Source organism: Kogia breviceps, chromosome 5, assembly GCF_026419965.1.
Source record: "Kogia breviceps isolate mKogBre1 chromosome 5, mKogBre1 haplotype 1, whole genome shotgun sequence".
Lineage (NCBI taxonomy): Eukaryota > Metazoa > Chordata > Mammalia > Artiodactyla > Physeteridae > Kogia > Kogia breviceps.
The window spans coordinates 92,371,642-92,394,798 of record NC_081314.1 but is presented as its reverse complement, the minus strand read 5'-3'; the positions used below and the strand labels follow the sequence as shown (position 1 = coordinate 92,394,798).

The following is a 23,157-nucleotide window of genomic DNA, read 5'->3' as shown; positions in this document are numbered from 1 at the left end:
ATTGTAACGAAGGCAACACTGTGGTTAGGGGTGTTAGTAATGGGGGAGGCTGTGCATGGGTGGGAGAGGGGATATATGGAAACTCTGTACTTTCCACTCAATTTTGCTATGAACCTAAAAGTTCTCTAAAGGTAATTGTCTATTAAAATTTTTAAAAAGACAATTAGAGGCTAGGTTATAACATTTAATGTTCTACCTGATCCAGGAAATGTGATCTGAAGCCTAAAGCACCAATTTGGGGTTAAAGCAAAGGAACATAACAAACTGTGAGTTGGATTCTGTTAGGGTAGTTTCCCTATAGTTTTTCAGTGAGAAACAACTCTGTGCTTCTCAGTGACTCTTTTGCCATTTATACGAGGACTGTAGGTGGGGTCCCCTTCGTAGGTGTACCCTGAGGATAGATGAATCTCTATACTAAAACTGTTCTCATTTCTTGGATTAAAAGCATTTTACAAACCAATCACAGATCCATGTCTTTTCTACCTTATGTTTTGTTACAGTTACACAGGATGAATGGAGAAGCAACCATACAAAAGAAATAGAGATAAATCAGACTCTGGAAATACTGTGCTTTCAAAATATCTCCTTAGACAAAAAAAAAAAAAAAAAAATATCTCCTTAGAAATTTCCTCTGAACTCACCATCGCGTGGTTGGTGGTAAGTGTTGCCCTTTTCAGTGAATAACTGCAATGATCTTTAAATATTAATGACGTAAAAATGAATAACAAGTGATAATAGGGAAGGAAGCATGCTGGATGAGAGGCAGGCATTATGTGGAAGGTTGGGGAGTAGCCAGGGGAGGGAAGGAAGGACACTAGGATTCCTTCCAACTCAGCAAGCCTCTGGGTCTGTGAATGCAGGAGCTTAGAAATTAGTTCCTCAAGGTTAGTTTATATTTCAAGCTATATACTAAGCTGTGATTACAGAGAGAAAAAAGTGTGATGGTGCCCCCGAGAGAAGCCACATCCCGCAGAAGCTCCTACTCACACATACTTGTTTACACACATGTGCAGAGGTGTAGACTGCCTTTTCCCAGAACCCTTACTACTCCATTCTGGAAAATATACAACATTGCTTAGATTGGGAAGCACAAACGCTAATGCTTATCAAATATAGGGAGAAAATGTGCATGAGAGAAGCAAGAGCTGAATAAGAAACAGTCACTGCCCAGCTCGATTATTACCACAGGCCCGTAGTTGCCATGTTTTCTGACTTAAAAGAATAAAACAGAACAAAACAGAAATCTGTATTTTTATGAGAAACTTTCCAAGGCAAGCCAGCCAAATGACAGCCAGCTCTTAACCAATATATACAATAGACCTCTAGTACTACTGTTAAATCAGTTGATAACACAAGTCTTATACAATTATAAAGATAACCATAAACACACTTTTGAGAATCACGTAATAGGGTGTTTATTTAGGTGATCCAGAATATGACTATATTAATTTTTCATATCATCATCAAACTGAAAACACAAGAGTTAAAAATTCTTGCAGAACTAATAGATGTCTGTGAATATAACAGCTGATACCACCTGTAAAATACTGTACTCGCATGGTTGATCATTCATGTTACAAGTGAATAGATTTTTGTGGGCTGTTTTGGAAACTAGAAACTTCATATAAAAAGATTTCTCTGAGGATGTGCCAAGTCCAAAATAATTGACTTGCAAGTAGGCCTTAAAATACAACCTACTGATAATTTTTTACTGTCTAGATATTTTTGAATAGTCAGTAGGATCAAAAGATATTATAAAATAACTTTCTTAAATTGTCCTAAAATCTACAATGTCTCCTTGTCATCTGTCAAAAACCACATTTTTTCCCCCTTTTAGGGTTTGGTTTCCAAAATGTAAGACTTCCTGCCTGACATTATACCCATCATTAGTATAAGTCAATTGTTCTTAACAAATGTGATACAGTGTGGTTCTTAGAAAAACAATTTAAAAGTGGAGGTTATGTCAGGAAGTCAGAAACCTGCTGCACTAAACATTACTGTAATGAAAATGCAGTATCTATACCTTGTTTACATTATTAATATATACCACCAATGGGTGAAATGTTTCTACCCTAATCACAAATTCACTATCAATGGGAATAGTAAAGTCTAACAATAATAAATAAGATTAAAGTTTACAGAATATTGGGCTTCCCTGGTGGCGCGGTGGTTGGGAGTCCGCCTGCCGATGCAGGGAACGCGGGTTCGTGCCCCGGTCCGGGAGGATCCCGCGTGCCGCGGAGCAGCTGGGCCCGTGAGCCATGGACGCTGAGCCTGTGCATCCGGAGCCTGTGCTCCGCAGCGGGAGAGGCCACAGCGATGAGAGGCCCGCGTACCACAAAAAAAAAAAAAAAAAAAAAGTTTACAGAATATTGAGCAGAGTTCCCTGTGCTCAATATTCTGTAATAACCTAAGTGGGAAAAGAATTTGAAAAAGAACAGATACATATATATATATAATTGAATCACCGTGCTGTACACCTGAAACAAACAAAACATTGTTAATCAACAATACTCCGACATAAAATAAAAATTTTAAAAAGAATAATAATTAAAAAATAAAAGACAAAAAAAGTTTTAAAAGACTAAAGTTTAATAAGCTTTACTGTACAGATTTTTGCTGGCTAGTCAGTTGATCTGTAGTGGACTTATCTTATCTGAAGGGTGTCTAATCTGTTTTTCCAAGCAAATGTTAAAGATTTCAGTCCGCTTATGTCTTTTCTGTGACGCTGAGCTTCTCCAGGGCAAAAAGCTGCATCACTCATTTCAAAAATCCCTAGCATCTAGTATAGTGCCTAGAACATAGGCACTCAGTAAATATCTAATACATAGTTGAATTGTTTCGTTTCTCTTTGTCCCCTTCCCTCACAGTCCTATTCGTTGGCCTCATATTAAATGGATGATCACTAAACCTCATGCTGGCTGTCTGATTGGTTAATGAGCAGCTCATTAAGTATCAATGACTAGATAACTGATAAGACATCCTCAATCTAACAGTTTTCTTCAAAGAAAACATTATCTGTGAATCCTGCCAACACATTTAGGATAAATAAGGGATGGAGAGATTGCACCTAAGGTCACACAGTGAGAGAGTGAGTCCTAAACTTCTACTGGAACTTCAAGCCATGCTCTCAGTTTAAAGAATGCATCGTAATTGAGACAACTTGAGGAATCTTTGAAAGAAACTTCTTTTCAAAGAGAACATTGTAATGGCAAATGTGCTGATCAAATTCCAACTGTGCGTTCCCTTTTAAAATGTCAAAATCTATTTGCTCCTCTAATTTACATCCTTACTCCATACTGCTGGCACTGTGGGATTCAGCAAGCCTGAGATGAAGTCATCTAATCTCCCATTATTAAGGAATAAACTACAGTTCTTTATGTCATCACTGTTGTAGGTCTGCAGAGAACATAAATATCCCCTCAATCCATTTCTTAGTGCTTTAGTTTCTTGTTAAACTGGCAGTAGTAATCATAATGATAACCAATTGTTCTTAACAGACATGATATAATGTGGCTTTTAGAAAAAAGTTAAAAAGTAGAGATGGTGAAGATGAGCACAGGAGGGTAGAAACCTGCTTTATTGAACTCAGTAACTCCGGGGAGCTGCAAAGTGCTACCACTTCAAGTGCTGCATTAAACCCTGGAAACAATTTGACAAACTAAAATTAGTTTAATCTAAGTCACGGGAAAACAAAAGCCATGTCTTGTATGTGGAATTTTATAAAATCTAATTAATTCAGTTATGACCTTAATGAGAAAGGTTATTATTGGGATTCTCAGTTATCATAAAAATATTATTTGCTGCGTGTCTCTGATCCCATGCTAAGGCTGCATTAAATGTGTTCATGGAGCAGATCCTTTGCATTTTGGAATGTTACATTCCAGGATCATGACTACACTGAAGTAGAAAGGCATCTGGTACAAATTGTGTATCCAACATTTATCTAGAAAGAGAGGTAACTAAGTAAACACAAAGGGCTAACCCTCAGTGTCAGCGGAGGCTCCTTGTGCATGGTTGGATGATGTAGAAAAAGTCATAGAATGTGTGTATTTAGATGGAATGCAGTTGGTAGAGAAAGGACAAATGATATTTTTCCTAGTTTATGTCCTGGGGCACAAGCAATGAGTCAACAGGGAAATTCTGCGGGCTTACTCTGGGAGCTTCTAAATATAGTCTAATATTCTGTGTTCATTCCAAACTATCATCCTGATTTCCCACAGTATAAATTTCAATTCAATCTAACAAACATATGTGAATCTGTTTTAAGTGCTAGGTCCTGCAGGGATACAAAACTATATTGAACATGTTTCCTACCATGAAATACAACTTTAATAAAAATGTAAAAACTAGCAACATGGAGGGAAAATAATTTGATTCTGACTAAATGTACCTGGAAAAGCCTTTTAGGTTATGTCTGAGCTGGATAATTAAAGCCAGCAAACAACAGACATGTACTACACCAAGACCCTGGGACCTGTGAGCACATAGTGGTAGTGGGAGTGGGGGAGGTGATGAGGGAATGTTTGTTCCCAGACTTGGTGGACAAAGAGAAATCCATGACTTTTCTCTTTAAAATCATGAAAAGAAAATGAGAAGCATACTAGATTCACACAGTTCAATATTAGTGATAAAGGTATACAACTAAAACCTAGATGCTTATGCTTCTTTAAATTTTTATCTATAAATGTCTCTTTTCAATATTCTCTTCTTTATTATTTGTAGTGTTTTATATGTAAACAAAAATCGAAACGGTACCAACAACAATATTGGTTTTCCATGCCTATGGGAAGCCTAGCTATTCAGAAAAGAAAGCTGTCACCTTCTACCTGATGGCAACTGACCCTGTCTTCACCATAATCAAAAATGAAGTGTTAACAAATACTGTATGCTAACACATATATATGGAATCTTAAAAAAATGGTTATGAAGAACCTAGGGGCAGGACGGGAATAAAGATGCAGACCTACTAGAGAATGGACTTGAGGACACGGGGAGGGGAAAGGGTAAGCTGGGACGAAGTGAGAGAGTGGCATGGACATATATACACTACCAGATGTAAAATAGATAGCTAGTGGGAAGCAGCCGCATAGCACAGGGAGATCAGCTCGGTGCTTCGTGACCACCTAGAGGGGTGGGGTAGGGAGGATGGGAGGGAGACGCAAGAGGGAGGAGATATGCAGATATATGTATACGTATAGCTGATTCACTTTGCTATAAAGCAGAAACTAACACACCATTGTAAAGCAATTATACTCTAATAAAGATGTTAAAAAAAAAATGAAGTGTTAGTCAACCTACAAAGTGTTGACAGCCAATTGTGATAATTGGAAAAATATTGTTGTGGACTCATATAAATGGACATGGGGAGCTTTGCAAGGAGCCTACTTGACAACACTGACGGGATGGAGAATAAATGGAGCAAAGTGAAGATAGGAAGCAGTTAGGAGATAAAGAAGTAACAATCGATGCAGTTAACAGAGTTTATTGAATGGGCTGTATACACTCAGCACCTACTTGTCCTGTGGCCACCACTGCCAGCTCTGACACGGAGCTCAGGGCAACCCAGAGATGAGGTCACCTCTCTAAATCAAATAGTGCCATGGTCTCTTTTCTGCATTGAAAATTCTGATTCTAGTACTAAAATAGGAACCCCTCTGCAAATTATTTTAGGGTTTGTCAGGTCATGAAGAGGCATTCAGGAGAAGTTTTCTGTGATTCAATATGAAACCTCCCAGCCCTCATCATGCTAATTATTTTATCCAACTCCTGTATGTTATTATGCATTTATTCTTTTTCTATGGGTCCTGATTTTCTATTTGTTTTTCTTGTGAATTTTTCTTCTCCTCAAACAGACTCTCAGCAGAAAAATCAAGGACTGTCCATTCTAATACTTTTGTGAAGCAGTATGTAGCAAAGGCATTAATAGCATGGCTTTTCAAGGGAAATTGTTGTTTTCAAATCCTGGTTCTACATATTTTTTTTTTACTGGCTCTACACTTAATAGCTGTGTGACCTAGGAGCTAGGATTAGGGTGAAGTGAGTAGGGTCCTCACCTTAGGTGCAAAATTTAAGGAAGTGCCCAAGAAATCAGTAATCAAGATATATATCTTAATATAAAATATTTTTTAAAATCAACATTTAGGAAAAATCCATGATGAACAAAATGTCGAATTTTAAAATAAAGGCACAATGTTTTTTGTTTGTTTTGAGATCCTGCTGTGCTGTTCAAAGAACAGGATTTTCCAATCAGCCTGTGGTTCCTGGGTCTTCATGGTATCATGCCCCCCACGGGTGCAGGTTTATAGGTTGACAAGGACAGGAGAAAAGATTGAGCAATGCATGGCTTCATGTAGTCATTTTTCAAAATGTTAAATTGTAGAGAGTTTATTAATTTTTTCCACTGAGGCAAAATATGGGAGAATATTTTGATAAGTGCATATAGGGACACACATTTTTCCTTTTGTCTCAGAATTCTATACAGCCTTGGATATGTTGCCCAGCCTGAGTTTTAGTTCTATCATCCACAAAAGGGGATAATTGTAGTTATATAATATAATTATAATTTTATAATTATAGTTTTATAATTATAATATAATTATAGCTTTATAATTATATTATAATTATATTGTTATAGTACCAGCTCCATGGTGTTGTTGTGAGATGCTAAATAACTTAGCACAGTACCTGTGCTCAATACATATTAAAAACTAATCTTTAAAGAGTTCGTTTTAAAGAGTTCGTTTTAGGACTCTCCATAATTCTTCAGTTTAGTCGAGCAGAGTAAATACTTATGAATTCACAGCAGGCTGACTCAGTTGAGGCTGGAGGACAGTGATTTAGTATTAAGTGAACATCTGTTGAGTGTTAGGACTCGTGTAGGTGTATCATATACATTAGCTAGTTCAGTCTACATTCCTCATTCAGTTTTGTAAGGGTCCACCAAGTTGGAAATCCCATGAAGTTTTAGAAATATTTATTAATATTTTTAAAATGATCAAAAGAAGAAAAGAAAAGAAAAACAGGCAAGAATAAAGGTTCTATGCAAGATCCCCTACCAGTCTGTTTCCGGAAGAACAGGTGCCCTAAGATCATTCTTAACAGGTAGGAGTTGAGGTGTATTCTCTGACCCCTATCACCAAAGGTAGATCAATATATCATAAAAGGCTCCTTTCAATCAGCAAATTGCCCACACCCCTGAAATCTCCAATTTATACAAAGACCTCTGGCTTCCTGGAATTTCTTATACATTTTTCATTCGAGATAGTCCACAAAAAAAATTTTATTTGTTTTGTGATGGCTTGGTTTCATTAAGATGTCTGTCTCAGAGGCTTCTTTGTCCCTTTTTTGGTGCTGTGACTGAAGTACCTTCTTTGTGTGACCTATGAGCAAGTTAGCTAACCTTGGTTTATTCCAGATCGTTGTAAGGAGTAAATAAGGTAAGACTTGAAAGAACTTGGCACAGTGCCTCAAACACAGTAGGTGCTAAATAAATTTAAGCTGTGACTAATAAGAATATAAAAATGTAGTAATGGTCATCATATAATGTTAGTATTGTCTCTCCCTCTCCCAGCCCGAGACATTTCATTGTTTCCCTGCATTTTGTCACCTCTCTTCCCATTTGCTCCGCGAAGGCAGGTGTTCACATGCAGATTCTTGCCTCGCCTCTTTATATCTGGAGACTCTGGAATCTCTCAGGCTGTCCTAATGTTGTAGATTACAGGGCACACTTTGCAACCGAATCCATCTTTCCCAACGAAGGAACAAATCCCTCCTCTACAACAGTCAAGCACCCAGAAAATAAACAAACAAAAAACACTCTGCATAATTTTTTAAATATCTTTTCTCCATCAGTTAAACTACCCTGGCCAGTCACCCCCAGCTATGCAATAAAGGAAAAAGCAGTTTTCTCACCAATCTCCAACTTCAGCCTCTGACTGCCCTTCTTCCACGACATAGTGACAGATGGAAATGTTCCAAATGGCGAGTCATTTACTAAAAGATCAAGCATTTTGAACCCCTAGATTCTCACAAAAACAATCCCTGTGCATAAAACAATAGCTGTAAAACGTAGCTTGTGCTGAAGGACCTGCAGGGGGAGGCTGCCTCCTTAATTACTGGCCTCCAGATCTGCAGACGCTGAGTGAAATGCCTTCCTCTTTCTTCTGCTGTCAGGGCTCCTTTGGGGGGCCCTGTCTCCAGAACATAAGTTCTCTCCCTTTAATTTTCTGTATCCTTCCTCGTTAGAAAGGCAGTGGCACAGACTCTTAAGTCCTACTTTATGTGGGTGTAAAGTTCTGTTCTTTGCTTCAGGAGTAAGTCTGTGATTCTCTGCAGGCAGTACTACCTGTATATCTGTAGGTAAAGCTGATACCAATCCTCACCATGTTCACCTAAAAAATTGTCTTGCGTAAGAATTTCTACTAAGTATACTCTGGAAATACCTATATAAACTAGCTAAGAAGTCTGCCTTCCTGTTTTCCACTCTGCTCCCAGCTCATACTTGAATTTTCTCCCTCACCTGGCTTCCCTTTCTTCTACCCTGAATCTGTCTCATTTTTTAAACTAGAGATTCCAAGTCACAGACCTTTGTTTTCATTATTTCATGACTTCTTCCCCATCCAGTGCATTCCTGTTCACCCTTCTCCTTTTCAGTTCCTTCCATTTTCCCCGACCCCTACGCATAATGATTCATCTGTTATTTGGAGTTAGACCAGTGGTTCTCAGCCCCCGGTCCTCTGAGGACCTTTTAAAAAATGTGCCCTGGGATGAGACTGATCCCAGAACAACTCCATTAGAACCTCCAGAGAAGAAGCTTGTGCATCAGAATGTGTTCAAAGCAACTCACTTGAAAATATTGAGCTATACTGAAGGAGGATAAGGACATAGCCCTTCCTCTCTGCTTATGCCCCTTAAGAGTCCCCTCCTTACTAGGCCCTTAGTCAGCACATTGACTGACCCTGCCCAACACTGTGACATCTCCGGGACCTTGATGAGATTCAGGCTAAGGCAAGAATAATGAAGGCTTTTTTTCATAGACCCACAAAAAGGATATGAACTAGAGGAGTCAAGTACTCCAGTTAAACTCTGATCTCCAAATTCATATTAACATGTACAGCCTATTCCTTATGTGTCCTTCTTGAAGGTTACAATCACAGAAATAAGAGCAGGAGGACCGCAGCTAGGCTGAGGTAAGGAGGTAAGGAGATACCAAGGACACAAAATTTAAGGAGGCGCTCACTCTCCGGTGCCCACCCTGCACTTAACAAGATCCTGAGAGTGACTGCTTCCTTAAATTTTGCATCCTAGGAGACTCTCTTTACCTCATTCTAGTCCTGGCTCCAAAGGGAGCTACAATGAGACCTTTTCTAAAGGAATGCTGGCATGCTGAGAAGCGAGGATAACTGTAATCATCCAGTTCAGTGAAGATTTAATAAGTAAAACTGATACAGCCTCCTGAGCACATCTTAGCAGTAAGGTTTCAGAGCTTGAAATGAGAATTATGATCTGACATTAGCTCCCAGGGCTGTACCCCAGCCCCCAAATCCCACCCCCAATATGCAACTTATGGAAGGTTATGAAAGGCAAGTTTTCGTCAGAAGAGCAGCAAGTTTCTATTTGTGTTAAGAAAGAGTGAAACTAATTTATAACTGAAAGTCAAGTGTAACGATACTTTCTCTAGTAACATACTCAGTATCTCTTAATTTCAATTCTTCATTCATCATCTCTGTTGTTACAAGATACAAATGAATTACTCCATGGGGAACACCTAGTCCAGAGCTGGCACAACTGTGTGCTCAAAGCTGGTAACCATTTTGTCTCATCAGGAGGATAATGGAACTCAGGAAACACTTCTCACCCAATATCACCCCATCAGCAATTCCACGTTATTTAAAGACAGAGTCAAGCCAGGTACAGACTACAGCCTCTACCTCTCTCCAGTCCAAATCCAGGATGATGGCCGGAAGTTCTCTTGCCAGGTTGTAGTCAGGTCTGGCAAAATCTTCAGGCGCTCCACCACGGTCAGGGTTTTTGGTAAGAATTTCTGTTCTCTGGACTCCCTGCCATCCTCCTGTCACTGTCTCCTGCTTTCTCTCCACTAAAGGGGAAGCACCCTGTTAGCGGGAGAGCAGCCACACAAGGGTCACTATTCTGGAGTTCTGTTTGCCTTGATACTTGTCATTTGTGTTAGGGCTGGGGACGAGGGTAGGAAGCTAAAGAATGATGGTTCAGTTGCCATAGATTGGTCAATTTTCTGCTGACCACTACCTTATGTGCAATTTTAATGTTTCCTGAGAATACTGGAAGTCTCTTTAATTATAACTAGGTCTAATTACTTAGTTGTCTAATTGCCTTAGTTGCTTTCTGGAGCAGAGTGGAATAAGGCCACTGTGAGAAAAGGAAGATGATAAACACAGCTCCAAAGAAACTCTGCAGGAGTCCTCTCACCCCTACCAAGGCCACCTGGCGTGAGAGAATGTCCAGCTTCTCCAGCAAAAGAACCTGCTGGGATGGCCCTCTGACCCTGCATTCACAGGAGAGTGGAGCTTAAGTGAAATTTCCACTGTGGCCTCAAACAAATTGCAGACTCTGCAGGGTGTGAATCTAAGGGAAATGGGAAAATTCTATTTTGCTCAGTGATGCAAGGAAATATTAAACAGAAACCCTTGGCTTTGGATATTTTTCATTTTTATGACCAAGAACTGTGTTTTTTAAAACATTTTAAAATGAAGGCAAAGAGAAAAACAGTGATGTGGATTAGCAATTAACTGTTTTTTAAAATGAGGTAAACAAAGAGAAAATAATTCACAAAACCTAAGAGCATGGGCTGGTAGATTTTTTTCTCAGTTGTCTGAATGATAGGACAAGTGAAAAATCTTTGTTTTTACTTAGAATCTTATTGATTATTATTAGAGGTCACACAATTCAGTATTTTGAAGGAAATGCAAACCCTTTAGTTTATAAAGGTGGGAAGAGCTACAGTCAAAATGTATTTAGTTTGAAGTCGCTTGCTTATAGCTTCTCCTGTATCTCTTTCTCCAGCTCTCACTCTCTTCATCCTGCCCTCTCTCCCTTTCTCCTTCCTTCCCTCCCTCTTTCTCCATCTCTCCTCAGGGATGGGCTAGGAAATAATTAATTGCCCTTGATGATCAGGTTCCTTATGAAGCCTAGACAATGCCCTGTGATGAGTTGGAAAGGCTGTTCATCTCTTTTATTGACATCACCATTCACTCATTTATGGAGTATGACTGTCTTAGCACAAACATGAAGCTGACTCACCTGGCCTGACTATTGGCAAATCGATGGAGGCAGCCATCCGGGGTGTGAAAAAAAATAATTCTGTGTTAGGCAAACTGTGTCCCATTTGACCAAGAGTTTTTGTACCATAACTCCATCTAATTGCCTTGTCAACATTTAAACCATGTCCTATATCTCTTTGCTGCATTAAAATACCTTCATCTTGGTCTAGAATGCTTTTTACTCTTTTATGTCTCATCCTTATCACCCTGTCTCTACATCTCTCTATATATATATTTCTGTTTTCTTCTTCTTTGAACTCCTTTCAGTGGATGCTTAAAAATATGAAATTCTGCCTATTTGTTCATGGAATTAGATTTTTCCTGCTTCTTGGTTTTCTCCTTTAGCAAATGGGCCAGCTGTGTTATGTTTGGACAGTCTTTAATCTATTGGGGAGTTTCACCCCAGTGTATATCATAGTGATCCTGACAGAGGTATACATATATCGTATTCAGGACCCACTCTGCGTGCCTGGGTCATTCCCCAAATAGAATAAACCAAAAACGAAAACATGAAAACATTGAAATAAATACTCAAATGTATCACTGAGCCATTCTATAAGCCCTAAGTCCAGTTTATTTCTTCTTCCAGAACACCTTCATTCTCTGGCAGACCAGGGATCAGAAGCTTCCCCTCTGCTACTTCCTGCATCCCTCACTAGTCTCCTTTGACTTTCCTTTCCTTAGTGGGGAGTCATCTGCCATCAGAAGTTTGCGCTCCTGCACTCCTAAGCTCTAAGCGTGATTGTCCGGAGCCCCCCAAAGAATCTGTCTCTCTCAATCACCTCTGCAACTTTTAGTAATTGTTCTTTCTTTCAGGTCCTTCACTCTATTGGCATTTGTTGCTAATAGGAAATCAGAAATAGCCCTCCCATAACTATTTTGGGTTGTATCTTGGTTTGGGTTCCCCTGAAAGAAAACTTTGAGACAAGGATTTGAATTAAATTAATTTATTTGAGAGGTAGTCCTAGGAAACATAGGAGTGGGAAAATATGTCAAAGAAGGGAAGGAAGATAATAAAATGTACGTGATCAAGCCAGTTAGCACTATGGGCTTAGAGCTCATTCCCACTGGGAAACCCTGGGAGAATACACATCAGAGTTATACCAAACAAAGGTGAGGAAGCTGGGGTATTATCCACCAACTCCCTGTCTGTTGTCACCATTAACCCTCTGGGACTTCCAGTCTGCTCTACTTGTGGACTGAGTGTGTTTCCATAACCTCAGTAAATCTTCAGGAGAGGGTCATATATATGCCCAGCAAAAGGCCTTCAGTAAGCAGAGGCTGAGTGGATGTAGCAGACACTGATGGCATCTGTGACAAGGGTCTTAATATTTTTTCCACTGGTTCATAGAGGGCTTTGTCTGCTATACTCAAGAACTTACTTGAGGGATTTCCCTGATGGCTCAGTGTTTAAGAATCCGCCTGCCAATGCAGGGGATCCGGGTTCGATCCCCGATCTAGGAAGATCTCACATGCCGCGGAGCAACTAAGCCCGTGCGCCACAACTACTGAGCCTGTGCCCTAGAGTCCACGAGCTACAGCTACTGAGCCCACGTGCCACAACTACTGAAGCCCGCGTGCCTAGAGCCTATGCTCCACAACAAGAGAAGACAGTGCAATGAGAAGCCCGTGCACCGCAATGAAGAGTAGCTCCCACTCACGGCAACTGGAGAAAGCCAGCACACAGCAGTGAAGCCCCAACGCAGCGAAATACATAAATAAATAAAATGAAATAAATACAAGTTTTTTAAAAAGAACTTACTTGAAGTCACTTCAGTTCAACATGATGTCCTCAATATCTGTTTTATGCTTGGCACTGTTAAGTGCTAGAGATGGAGAGATGAATAAAGCATTTCTGGCTCCAAGGCACTTCCAATTTAGTGGGATAACAAAATCACTGAAATAGCCCCTGATCTTTTCTACTACCAAACAACTAAATAAGAACCAGGTGTTCTTCCTGCCCCTTCAGGGACCTATAACTTGTGCTTTATTTCTAGGCCTTTGGACACATAGAACATTCCTCTCTTCTGTCTGCCCACTGCCTGCCCCTCCTCTCCCCCACATTCCTCCTTTCACCTGACTCACCCAGAAGCATCTTTCAGATATCAGATGTGACCTCTTCCAAAAGCCTCCTGTTTTTCCCCAAGGTTGAGTTAGAAGCTTCTCTTAAAAGCCTTCTTCAAATCCCACATGTCCTTAATAGCAATATTTATATCAGTTCTATCAATTCTAATTTCTAGTTTATATATCTGTATTTTCCATGAAAATGTAAATTTCTCAAAGATGATAAATATGATTTCTTCACCTTTGTTTCCTAGGCATCTAGTATACTGCTGGCACACAGTGGGAGTTTAATAAATATCTGATGAGTTATGAACTTTTTACACACACACACACACACACACAGACGTGACCAGGTAGTGTATCATTCAGGGCCACTAACTAACTGTGTTTTATTTGCCTTTAAGCTAAGCCAGAAATCCCCACGATTGTGGAAAATAATTCCATGGATGTCTTCAGAGAAGTGAGTCACGTTAAAGCTTTTGAAAATCTACAGCATAAAATGCCAAGGTGTGTCAGTTTGCATCATTGCTCAGAATGTTTCTCAAAGGACCTTATTCCAATTAATTTCTGGTGGGAATGAAGGAAAGCTGAGTTGACTCTAGAACCCAAATGGGAATCCTTATTTTCTGACTTAAGGCTCTCAGAACATGTGATCTTGTGATCCTTAGTCCTTAAATTTCCTGGAAAAATTGTCTCAATTGTTTAAATTTCTGTTTAATAAATATTGAAGTAGATAGTGAAGGAAAAATAAGGCAGAAAGCAGTGTGAATCCTGTTGTAAGAATGAGGTTTTTGCTCATCCTTTGACGTTTGATTTGTTCTAATTCATTTCCTATGCCAGCTTACCTAGTGTTTTTATTTTTAAGTGACAAGAGGAAATGTACCCTTCTGAACTCATTCAGAACCCTGGCCATTTCTTAGGCAGTACAAGGAAGGGCAGGAGAAAAAGGAAATTAGAATAGGGCCCTCTGACTTCAAATTCTTGTAGGTAGTTCCCAGCCTCTAGTCTCTGGGATCTGGGCTTATTTCCCAGCTCTTCCTCTTGCTGGGTGTGACCTTGAACGAATTACTTCACACCTTTGTAGTCAATTTTCCCATCTATATGAAGGGGGTAAGGAGAGTATCAGCATGTTGTTGTTGTTTTTAGGAATTAAATGAAATAATGCATGAAAAATTCTTGGTATATTGTTTGGTATATATTAAGTGCTCAATAAGCGTTTTGTTGTTATTACTACTAATGTGTGTTGATCAGCTGTCTTGTGGCATTATGACTTCATTGAAACTTTTCAAAATACCAGTAAAATAAATATTCTCCTTAATTCTCAAACATTTCCTGTTATATGGGATGAGAGAAAATTATATTCCAGTTTCTTCTAGCCCCAAGAACATTAACTAACATGATTTCTTGTCATGTTTTCACTGAATATCAGTCATATAATTTGACAGCTGCATACAAATCATAGCTCAGGCTCTGTGGGATGGTTTTAGATGAGTGTATTATCCAAGTCTTTTGATTTTATGAATTAGTCTCTTAGATTAATTGTTATTATAGTCCCAAGTATATAGGAAAGGTTTCCATTTTTTGGTTCTGCCACAATTAATTTTCAAGTTTATTAGTGGACTGCATTTCAATAGTTTAAGTAAAATAAATAATCTAATGATATCATGTTTGGTAGGTGTTTTGTTTCTTATCAGGATTTTTTTGTAGGTTCTTGGGCCAATGTTTATAGGTAACATGGACTCAATCCAGATATAGAACCACAAGGTTGGATCCAAAAATTCCAGTTTAAAAAGGAAAGGACTTTGTCTTATGTGGCATCAGATTTTTTCTTCTGTACCCATGCTTCCCTGGGCACTGACTAGAAAAAACAGAGAACTTTCCTTCCTGGGGAATTAGTTGGAACTGGTTGGTGTGGAATCACCAACTCCACATAACCAACTACAGGAAACAGCTTGTCTTTGGATCTTTTAAGACCTTGACAAACATTGGTAATTCCTCACTCTGATATTCTTATAATCCCAATAATATTTTTAATAACTTATTAACTCTTCAAAGCCCTTTCACATGCTTTTATCATGTGATGCTCCCAATAAACCTGTGAAATAGGTAGAACATATTGTTATTTCACAGATGAGAAACTGGGGCCTGGAGAGTCTAAACCACTGGCTCAGCCACTAATGAAGGGCAGAGGTGGAATGAGAATTTAGCATGCTGTACCCAGGCAGGATGGCATAACGGAAGGAGATCATGCTTTAGGGGCAGCTAGGACTAAGGTCAATTCCTAATTCAACCACTTACTAGCCACATAGCCTCATCTAGTAGTTAAGCTCTATGAGTCCCAGCTAACTCATCTCCGAAACTGGGATCATAATAAATATTACACAGGGTTCTTAGGTGCATTAGATTTATGCACAGTAATGGAGTACGTAGCACAGAGTGGATGTCTCAGAAATGTTTCTTCCCTTCCCACTATTTATCACTCACTCACTCTCTTTCACTTATTCCTTCCTCTGCATGAATATTCATAAATCTGCTATGTGATTGATTCTTAGAGACAGTGGGAGTTAATGAAAAAACACAACAAGATAGGTTGTGGAATCTGATAAACCTGGGTCTGAATTCTCCTCCTTCACTATTAACTCTGGGCCTTGGACCAGAATAGATTAGATTAGATTAGATTCCTCATCAATGGACAGGGACAATGATCCCAACCTCACAATGGTGACATAAGGACCAAATGAGAGACCTGGATGCAAAGTATCTACTATCTGGCAACCATTAGTGCTCAGTAATGGTAATATCCTACCCTCCTCCCTTCATCACTTAAAAATTAACCAAGTCAACATGCATGTATTGATGTTTACTAGGTGCTACATGTTCACTGCACCAGCAGCCCTAAGTGTTAGAACAATAAGGGTTTGGTCAGCTGTGAACTGTGTCTTCCAGTGTTACTAGTTAAAATTACAAAGCGTATGGCTAATTTAGCTTTCCTGTAGAATAGAAAAGTCCCCAGATTATTCTATCAATGATGCCTTTCAGGCTTAGACATGCCAGGGATGCCCACGGATAGTGTCACCCCTATGGATGTCATGTTCTTGCGTGTTTCCAAGGGCTCGGCTTTGCCAGGTCTCCAGCATGGCACACAGCCTCACCTCCACAGCTCCATGGAAAGAAAGAGTCTTTAAGGTAAACTTCAGGGCCCCCCATGTAGCAGCTTTTTTGCTCTAGAGCAAAACATGCTGGGCCAAAGAGTCCCTTGGCCACAGCCCCTGGCCCTCTATACCTTACTCTGATGATGCAGCAAAAGAAAGCACAGGAGAGATACACGAAAACTCTAGTTTACTCAACAGGGCAGTCTTTCCACGAGCCACATGTGTCTCTTTTTCCTGCCTGTGCTTTTACTAGATCATCTCCATGGGTCCTGTCCTTGTCACTCTCTATTATGTTTCATAAAATTTAGGGAAAAAAAACTAAAAATCAAAACAAACAAACAAAAAACAAAACTACCTCACGTGAAACATAGGAAACAAAAGCAGGTGGGATTAAAATTCCTAAAAAGGAAGAGAGGTTAAAATAATAAGACCCATGGAAAAAAGACACTGTAATCTAAAAGCAAACCATCAGAGTTTAGTAGGATATCTCCAGTAGCTATTTACAGAACTTGATGGTTTCTGTTTATTTAATTTTGGTTTTGCAAAGCCTGAGTTTTTGTGCATTCCTTGACCTTCTTAAGCTCCATTTCCTGTGTGTGGGGGCATGTGTGTGTTGTGTGTGTGTGTTTAAGATTAGATATTGCAGCCTTTTTTTCCCCCCATAGCATCTTTTGTGGCACATTAAGACTCTGAGTCCAAATCTCCAGCCGTGTGACTTCCAGCCGCCATCCTCATTTGCAGCGGTGCCCCTGAGCCCCTGAGCCCTCACCACAGTTGGAAAGGGTCCTAAAAGAGGCACCACACCCCTGGGGGGAAACCATAAGGAAAGTGAAAGCTTTAATATCAGGCAGGTTTCTAGAAAAAAAGGGGATTACAGGACTGCAATGCAGCCTGGGTTTTTCACAAGCCTGGTGTTTGGACTTGTGTCTTTTCACAAATAGCTCACAGGGAAGACAGATCTGACTGTTAGAGCTTCTGACATGTCTAAGAACAGCAGTAAAAAGGAGCCACATAGGTGGGGACCGAATAAGGCAAGACACCATTATTATACCAGGATCTTGTCTGCTTTAGGGACATGGCTGTCTACAAGATGAAATGCTGGCTTTGTCTCCTCTTGTCTTCCCCTGCTCTCCCCAAGCCCTCTTCCCCACTCCCAACACAGTTTTAAAAATAAATAAATAATAGGTTCTACAGGAATCATCCGAAACAAGTCAGCTCCAGCACAAAGGCCAGAGTAGTTTCTAGTTTGATTTTATTCTACTCCTGAGTTAATATTTTAAGCATATGCTCAGCAGCCCAGGGCATTTTCCTCTCCATATAGACTGCTGGATCCCTTTTCTCAAAGCATCTCTAAATATTTAAAGATGAACAGCTCTTAAAAACTTGGAGAACAAGGCATTGGCATGCAGTTAGTATCTTAAAGAGGAATATAATCTGAAACCTACTGCTCAAATGAATGAATGGTCTATGTGGTATGTGGGAACAAAACAAAAGCTACTTAACTCATTAAAATTGACCTCAGAAGCTAAGAACATGTTCTCTGTCCTTCACTCTTTCAGACAGTCAAGGTCTCCTACCTTTCCATGGTGAATTTTCTCTAGGGAACTGTCTCTCTTATCTTCACATTTCTTCTCTATCCCTGTTTCTTTTTCAGTTTTCTGCCTCTGTTCTTTATTTCTTGTGATATACCCCAATCTCTCCATCTTTTTCTTTTTGTTTTTCTTTCTGAGGTTCTTTCATCTCTTCCTCACATACTCCTCCTTTAACAGAGCTTAAAATGAAATCAAATTATGCTTTAATATATATCCTCTATTCTTAATGTTTAATTCAAGTGAGTTGAAAAGTCTTTACTTTTCTCTGTGCTAATTATGCATTAATTACTTATGTGTTGGACTGTGAGAGAGAAAGGATTCAGACAGGCTATGTTGATGAAACAGCTTTAATATAAGTATGGCAATAATGGGAGAAAGATATGCATCAGAAGGGTCTGGAGATCTCAGGCTCAGGTTTCTTTGTCCTTCCACTACTGGGTCCCACAGAACAAGCTTTGTATCCAGTTCTCAAATCAACACCAGCATGTGTGCAAACACCTCTCTCCCAGGAAGCCTAATCTCTGTTCATGGTGGGCTCTCAAGAGTGAGCTGGTCACATAGGCATATTCCAGCCACCCAACCAGCCTCAACCATCAAAACCTTCAGTTCCACCAAAACCAATTGCTAGGCATAAATCCCATTATTTTCACTCATCAGTGCTGACAGGTTGGTACATTCTGCCCCCAAATAACCCACAGACCCATGGTGGCAAGCCGACATTTCTCTTTAGTTAGTATATTTTAAAGCTTTGGTGAATACAGCTCTAAGGAACCTTATAGACAAGCATTTGGCCAATTCAGACGTGCTGAGATTAACCCACACTATGCTCTCTTTATCTTAAAAACAAAATCCCACTAAGCCACTTTGCTATATATTAGAGCTGGAACTAAAAGGGCCTTCTTTGCTATGGGTCTAAAGTCAGTGTTCTCAGAGTAGAATCCCCCAAACCCCTTTTAAACAAAATGGAAGGGATGAGCTGCTGCAGGCTGGTCTTTCTCCCTCTGGCAGGCCTTCTTCTCAGCCCTCACCTTCCGCCTCATCTCCAGGATGGCGCTTTCCACCTCGTCCAGGGCTCGCTCTCTCCTTTCCACTGCCCTCTCCCTCCTAAGCACCTCCTTTTCCCTTTGGCTGGCCTGCTCCAGGATCCTAGCCCAGTCGCCCTCAATGCCTGTGGGGAACTACAGCCCTTGAAGCCTGGGGTCCTGGCACTGCCCGGCCTGACCATGGCCTGACCATGGCCACTCTTCTCCAGCTCCTCTTTGTGCATGCTTTTCAGATGCTTCCACAGGGCTGTGGTGCCCACGTTAACCCACAACACAGGCGGCAGGTGGCATATGGGTTGGGGTGGTGTCCAGCATGGGCAGGCGCCAGTTGGAAACACTCCCAGGCCTCGGAAAACCAAGCCCCCTTGTTGTGGGGCATCGGGGTGGGCGTGGCACCTGCAAAAGGGCCAACCGGTTCTCCCGTCTCACTGATCTCCTCCTCCTCCTTCACTTCTAAGTACCCTTTTGCTTTTATCCTGGTTCCCTCCTCTTCCTCCTCTTCCCACCTCATCCTATCTCTTCTTTACAGCTTTCCTTTCCACGAGTCTCTAAGGCTAAAAGTGTACTTGGGAAGGGACTGTGGTGACTTTGGGGGTTTGCAATAATGGTCAAAGGCCGGCCACACCTGGGTGGTGTGATGTTTCCTTCTTTCTGCTTCACTGGAGAGTAAGGGTGAGTCAGGGCCAAGCAAAATGGCCTCGGAGGCCCTTCTGTACATTCCCTCCATGACCTGGATACGTACTGATCCCTCCTTGGCTGGCCCAGAAGACAAAACAAATTAGCGCAACAAATACAAAGCTCTTTAGTGAGCTCAGTGTTCCCTACGTCAACCAGCAACACAGGTGTTTTTGAATATTGAAAATTTTAGGTTTTTCTCTTGATTCTCCTCCTGGCTGCTTCCGTTGTTTCTGTGCTCCTGGAGATCGATCCAATGCGTTCTGGAGTCAGGAGGTGCAGCCTCGGGGTTCAGGCTGTTCAGGAGCCCCGAGGCTGGGGCCTCACTGGGTCTCTCTCAGCGTGGGTAGAAGCGAGCATAGACAGATGCTGATGTCGGAGACTCGCGTTTCCTCAGAACGGATGCAACAGGCTGTCCAGAGGCTACAAAGTCTGCCAGGGTCTGGGAAATAAAGTTCTTAATGTGAGGTTAGCTTGTCCCTAGGGAGGTCCCTCTGGGGCTGGGATTCTAGGAACTCCACACAGCAGGCTTAGCTGTTTTCAGCGGGAGGAGCTGGCATGCCCGAAGGAGAGAGAGGTGGGGCAAATCTCCACAGACCTGGTTGTGCCTGGGTGTCCTCGGCAAGCAGCTCACCATGCTTCCACCTTCCCAGGCACCATCGCCTGCAAAGCCAACAGCTGATGAGAACTTCCTGATAGCAACTTACTCCAGATGTTTGGCTTATTTTAAAATATACCTCTTTTTTTTTTTTTTTTTCAGTACGCGGGCCTCTCACTGCTGTGGCCTCTGCCGTTGCGGAGCACAGGCTCCAGACGTGCAGGCTCAGCGGCCATGGCTCACGGGCCCAGCCGCTCCGCGGCATGTAGGATCCTCCCGGACTGTTGAGTCCTGGCAGGCGGACTCTCAACCACTGCGCCAGCAGGGAAGCCCAAGATATACCTCATTTTAAGAATAAGTAAACAAAGGGAAAATTATCGTACATGTTAAAAACAGCCTGACTTCTCTCTCCTTTCTTGGGTCATTTCTTAAGTGATTGAGAGCCTGTTCGTCAAGCTTTGCAACCTGAACAGTTAGGAAGCACCTCCCAGCCACAAGTGGGTACTTACAGTCAAGCAAGGCTCTGGACTGGTCTCTGATGGCTTCGGTGCAGGGTAAGCACTCCTGCCGCCTTAGAAGGCTGTTAGCAGACTCCTATACCTGGGAGGAGGGCACCTCCAGTTCCTGTTCCCTCCCACTTCCAGGGAAGCCTGGTTTCCAAGTGGGTGTGTCCCTGCCTGTAGGGTTTTTCTGCAACAAATGCAAAACTTTTCTCCGCCCCCTTCCACCACTGAAGAAAGTTGTCCCTGGCAAAAATCATGTAGTAAAACAGTAGTCGAGCACCTACAAGTCTTAGTTCTGTTTCCAGAAGACTAGATCATCTGGCCTGTCAAGCAAAGAAGGAGATTTAAGAGGGGGAATGGGTGACATATGGGCAGAGAAACCACATGCCTCAAGAATATCTGTGGTTTCAAATATTTTGTCCAATTGTCAGACCATGAGTCTCCATTTTTGGTTGGAAACTATTGATGTTGTAAATACAGTCAGTAGAAAAGCCAGAGAACTTGCAGAAAGGGGAAGATTAAGTGAAAGGACTTCCCCCCCAATTTAGAGAAATATAGCAAATTTGGGGTTGCTTTTTATTATATTATGTAACTAGAATTGGAAAAGCTGAAATATGTTGGCTTCTACTCTCAATTGGAATGAAATAAAGGTATAATCAACTTAAGCAAAAAAATATGTATTTCATATACGTAGATAGATAGATAGATAGATAGATTTAGGAAGGAAAACCTACCAAGAGGAGACAGGCACTTTTTTTTTTGTGTGTGTGTGTGTGTGGTATGCGGGCCTCTCACTGTTGTGGCCTCTCCCGTTGCGGAGCACAGGCTCCGGACGCGCAGGCTCAGCGGCCATGGCTCAAGGGCCTAGCCGCTCCACGGCATGTGGGATCTTCCCGGACCGGGGCACGAACCCATATCCCCTGCATCGGCAGGTGGACTCTCAACCACTGTGCCACCAGGGAAGCCCAAGACAGGCACATTTTAAAGAAGGTGTCCATGGGAGAAAAAAATTTTGAGTTATAGAAGAAAATATAGAAATGGTAGAGTAGAAAACATGTAGAGACTGAAAGTCAAATTTCAAATGAAAAACAAATGTGTGGGGCATGGAGAGACCCCAAATAGAAATGAAGAGTTGGTAAACAAATAGGGAAACTCTTTTTTTTTTTTCTTTTTTTAGATTTTCTCTTTCTAGACTAAAGAGCTATTTTCAAACTGATTCTGTGAAAAGTCCTTTGGAAAAGGTTCTGTCCAAACTTAAGCAAACTGAATATGGGATAATTTACAAATGGTCACCATTTCAGTATTTCATCTGTGGAAATAAGGGAATGATCAGTCTTACAGCCAGATTTGGATTTATTTTTCCTGACTCATCAGTTTTATCCTTCTCCAACCTTTCCTTCCAGGACAACATTCCCTACCTCACTCCCAAGCCCATGAACCGTCCCATCTGCCGACCTTTGTGAATTCCCCACTACTTTTCACCTGTAGGATCCAGGACCAACTCTTGCGTGTCCATGAAGTATAACTGTGCCCTCTAAGTTATACCCAGATTTCATCCTTCTCTGTACTCCCACAGAACTCTCCAAATACTTTTTGGCACTTACTGCAGAATCCTTTGTGCTACTGCTTACTTATTCCATATGTACTTAGAATAATGTGCTGGAGAAACCAATAATTTACTTGTTTCATGAATGCAGCAGACACACTGAGTGAGTGAATGATTTTGACTTCTCAGCAGAGTAAGGGGTGTGAGTGTGTGTGTGTGCACGCGCTCACGCACATGCACGTGCGTACATGCTTATATGTATGTGTACTTAAACTCTTGTTCATATTTACTTCATTTATTTTTCAAAATTTAGCATGTTTTTCTTCTTAATTGTTTGGAAATACAACTCTGCTTTCTCAGCAAAACCATATGTGCTTGACATTTCATAATATGTTTGACTTCAACTTGAACTAGTTTAGTCTGAAGCTTTTCAATTTTGGAGACTAAAGGAGTTTTGGGACAAGAACCATATCCCTAAACAAAATCTTGGAACACTGTCTGGAGCTGGTATAGAATATATGAAATCTGAATCATTCCATGAAATCTGAATTCAGAGAATCTACAAGAGTTAAATCTTTTTGATATTTTTATTAAGTTGACAAGAAATTTCTTCAGTGAGCCAGTTGCCTTTATGAAATAATGGAACCCCTACTTGTTCCTGATATGACCATATCCTCATCTTTT

At 40.9% G+C, this 23,157-nt stretch overlaps 2 protein-coding genes across 2 annotated transcripts in view; one reads left to right on the top strand and one right to left on the bottom strand.

Moving 5' to 3' along the window:
• CD96 (CD96 molecule) overlaps positions 1–23,157 on the top strand; it is a 73,811-nt gene that overhangs the window by 13,863 nt on the left and 36,791 nt on the right. Inside the window, 4 exon segments of the mRNA XM_067033510.1 lie at positions 501–575; positions 608–657; positions 9,828–10,035; positions 13,769–13,824. Of these exon segments, the coding sequence (XP_066889611.1) occupies positions 501–575; positions 608–657; positions 9,828–10,035; positions 13,769–13,824 (389 nt within the window).
• On the bottom strand, positions 19,062–19,790 carry ZBED2 (zinc finger BED-type containing 2). The gene is given in 3 exon segments (XM_059063878.2): positions 19,062–19,349; positions 19,352–19,422; positions 19,425–19,790. Coding segments are annotated over 3 exon segments (597 nt in total). The 5' UTR covers positions 19,663–19,790.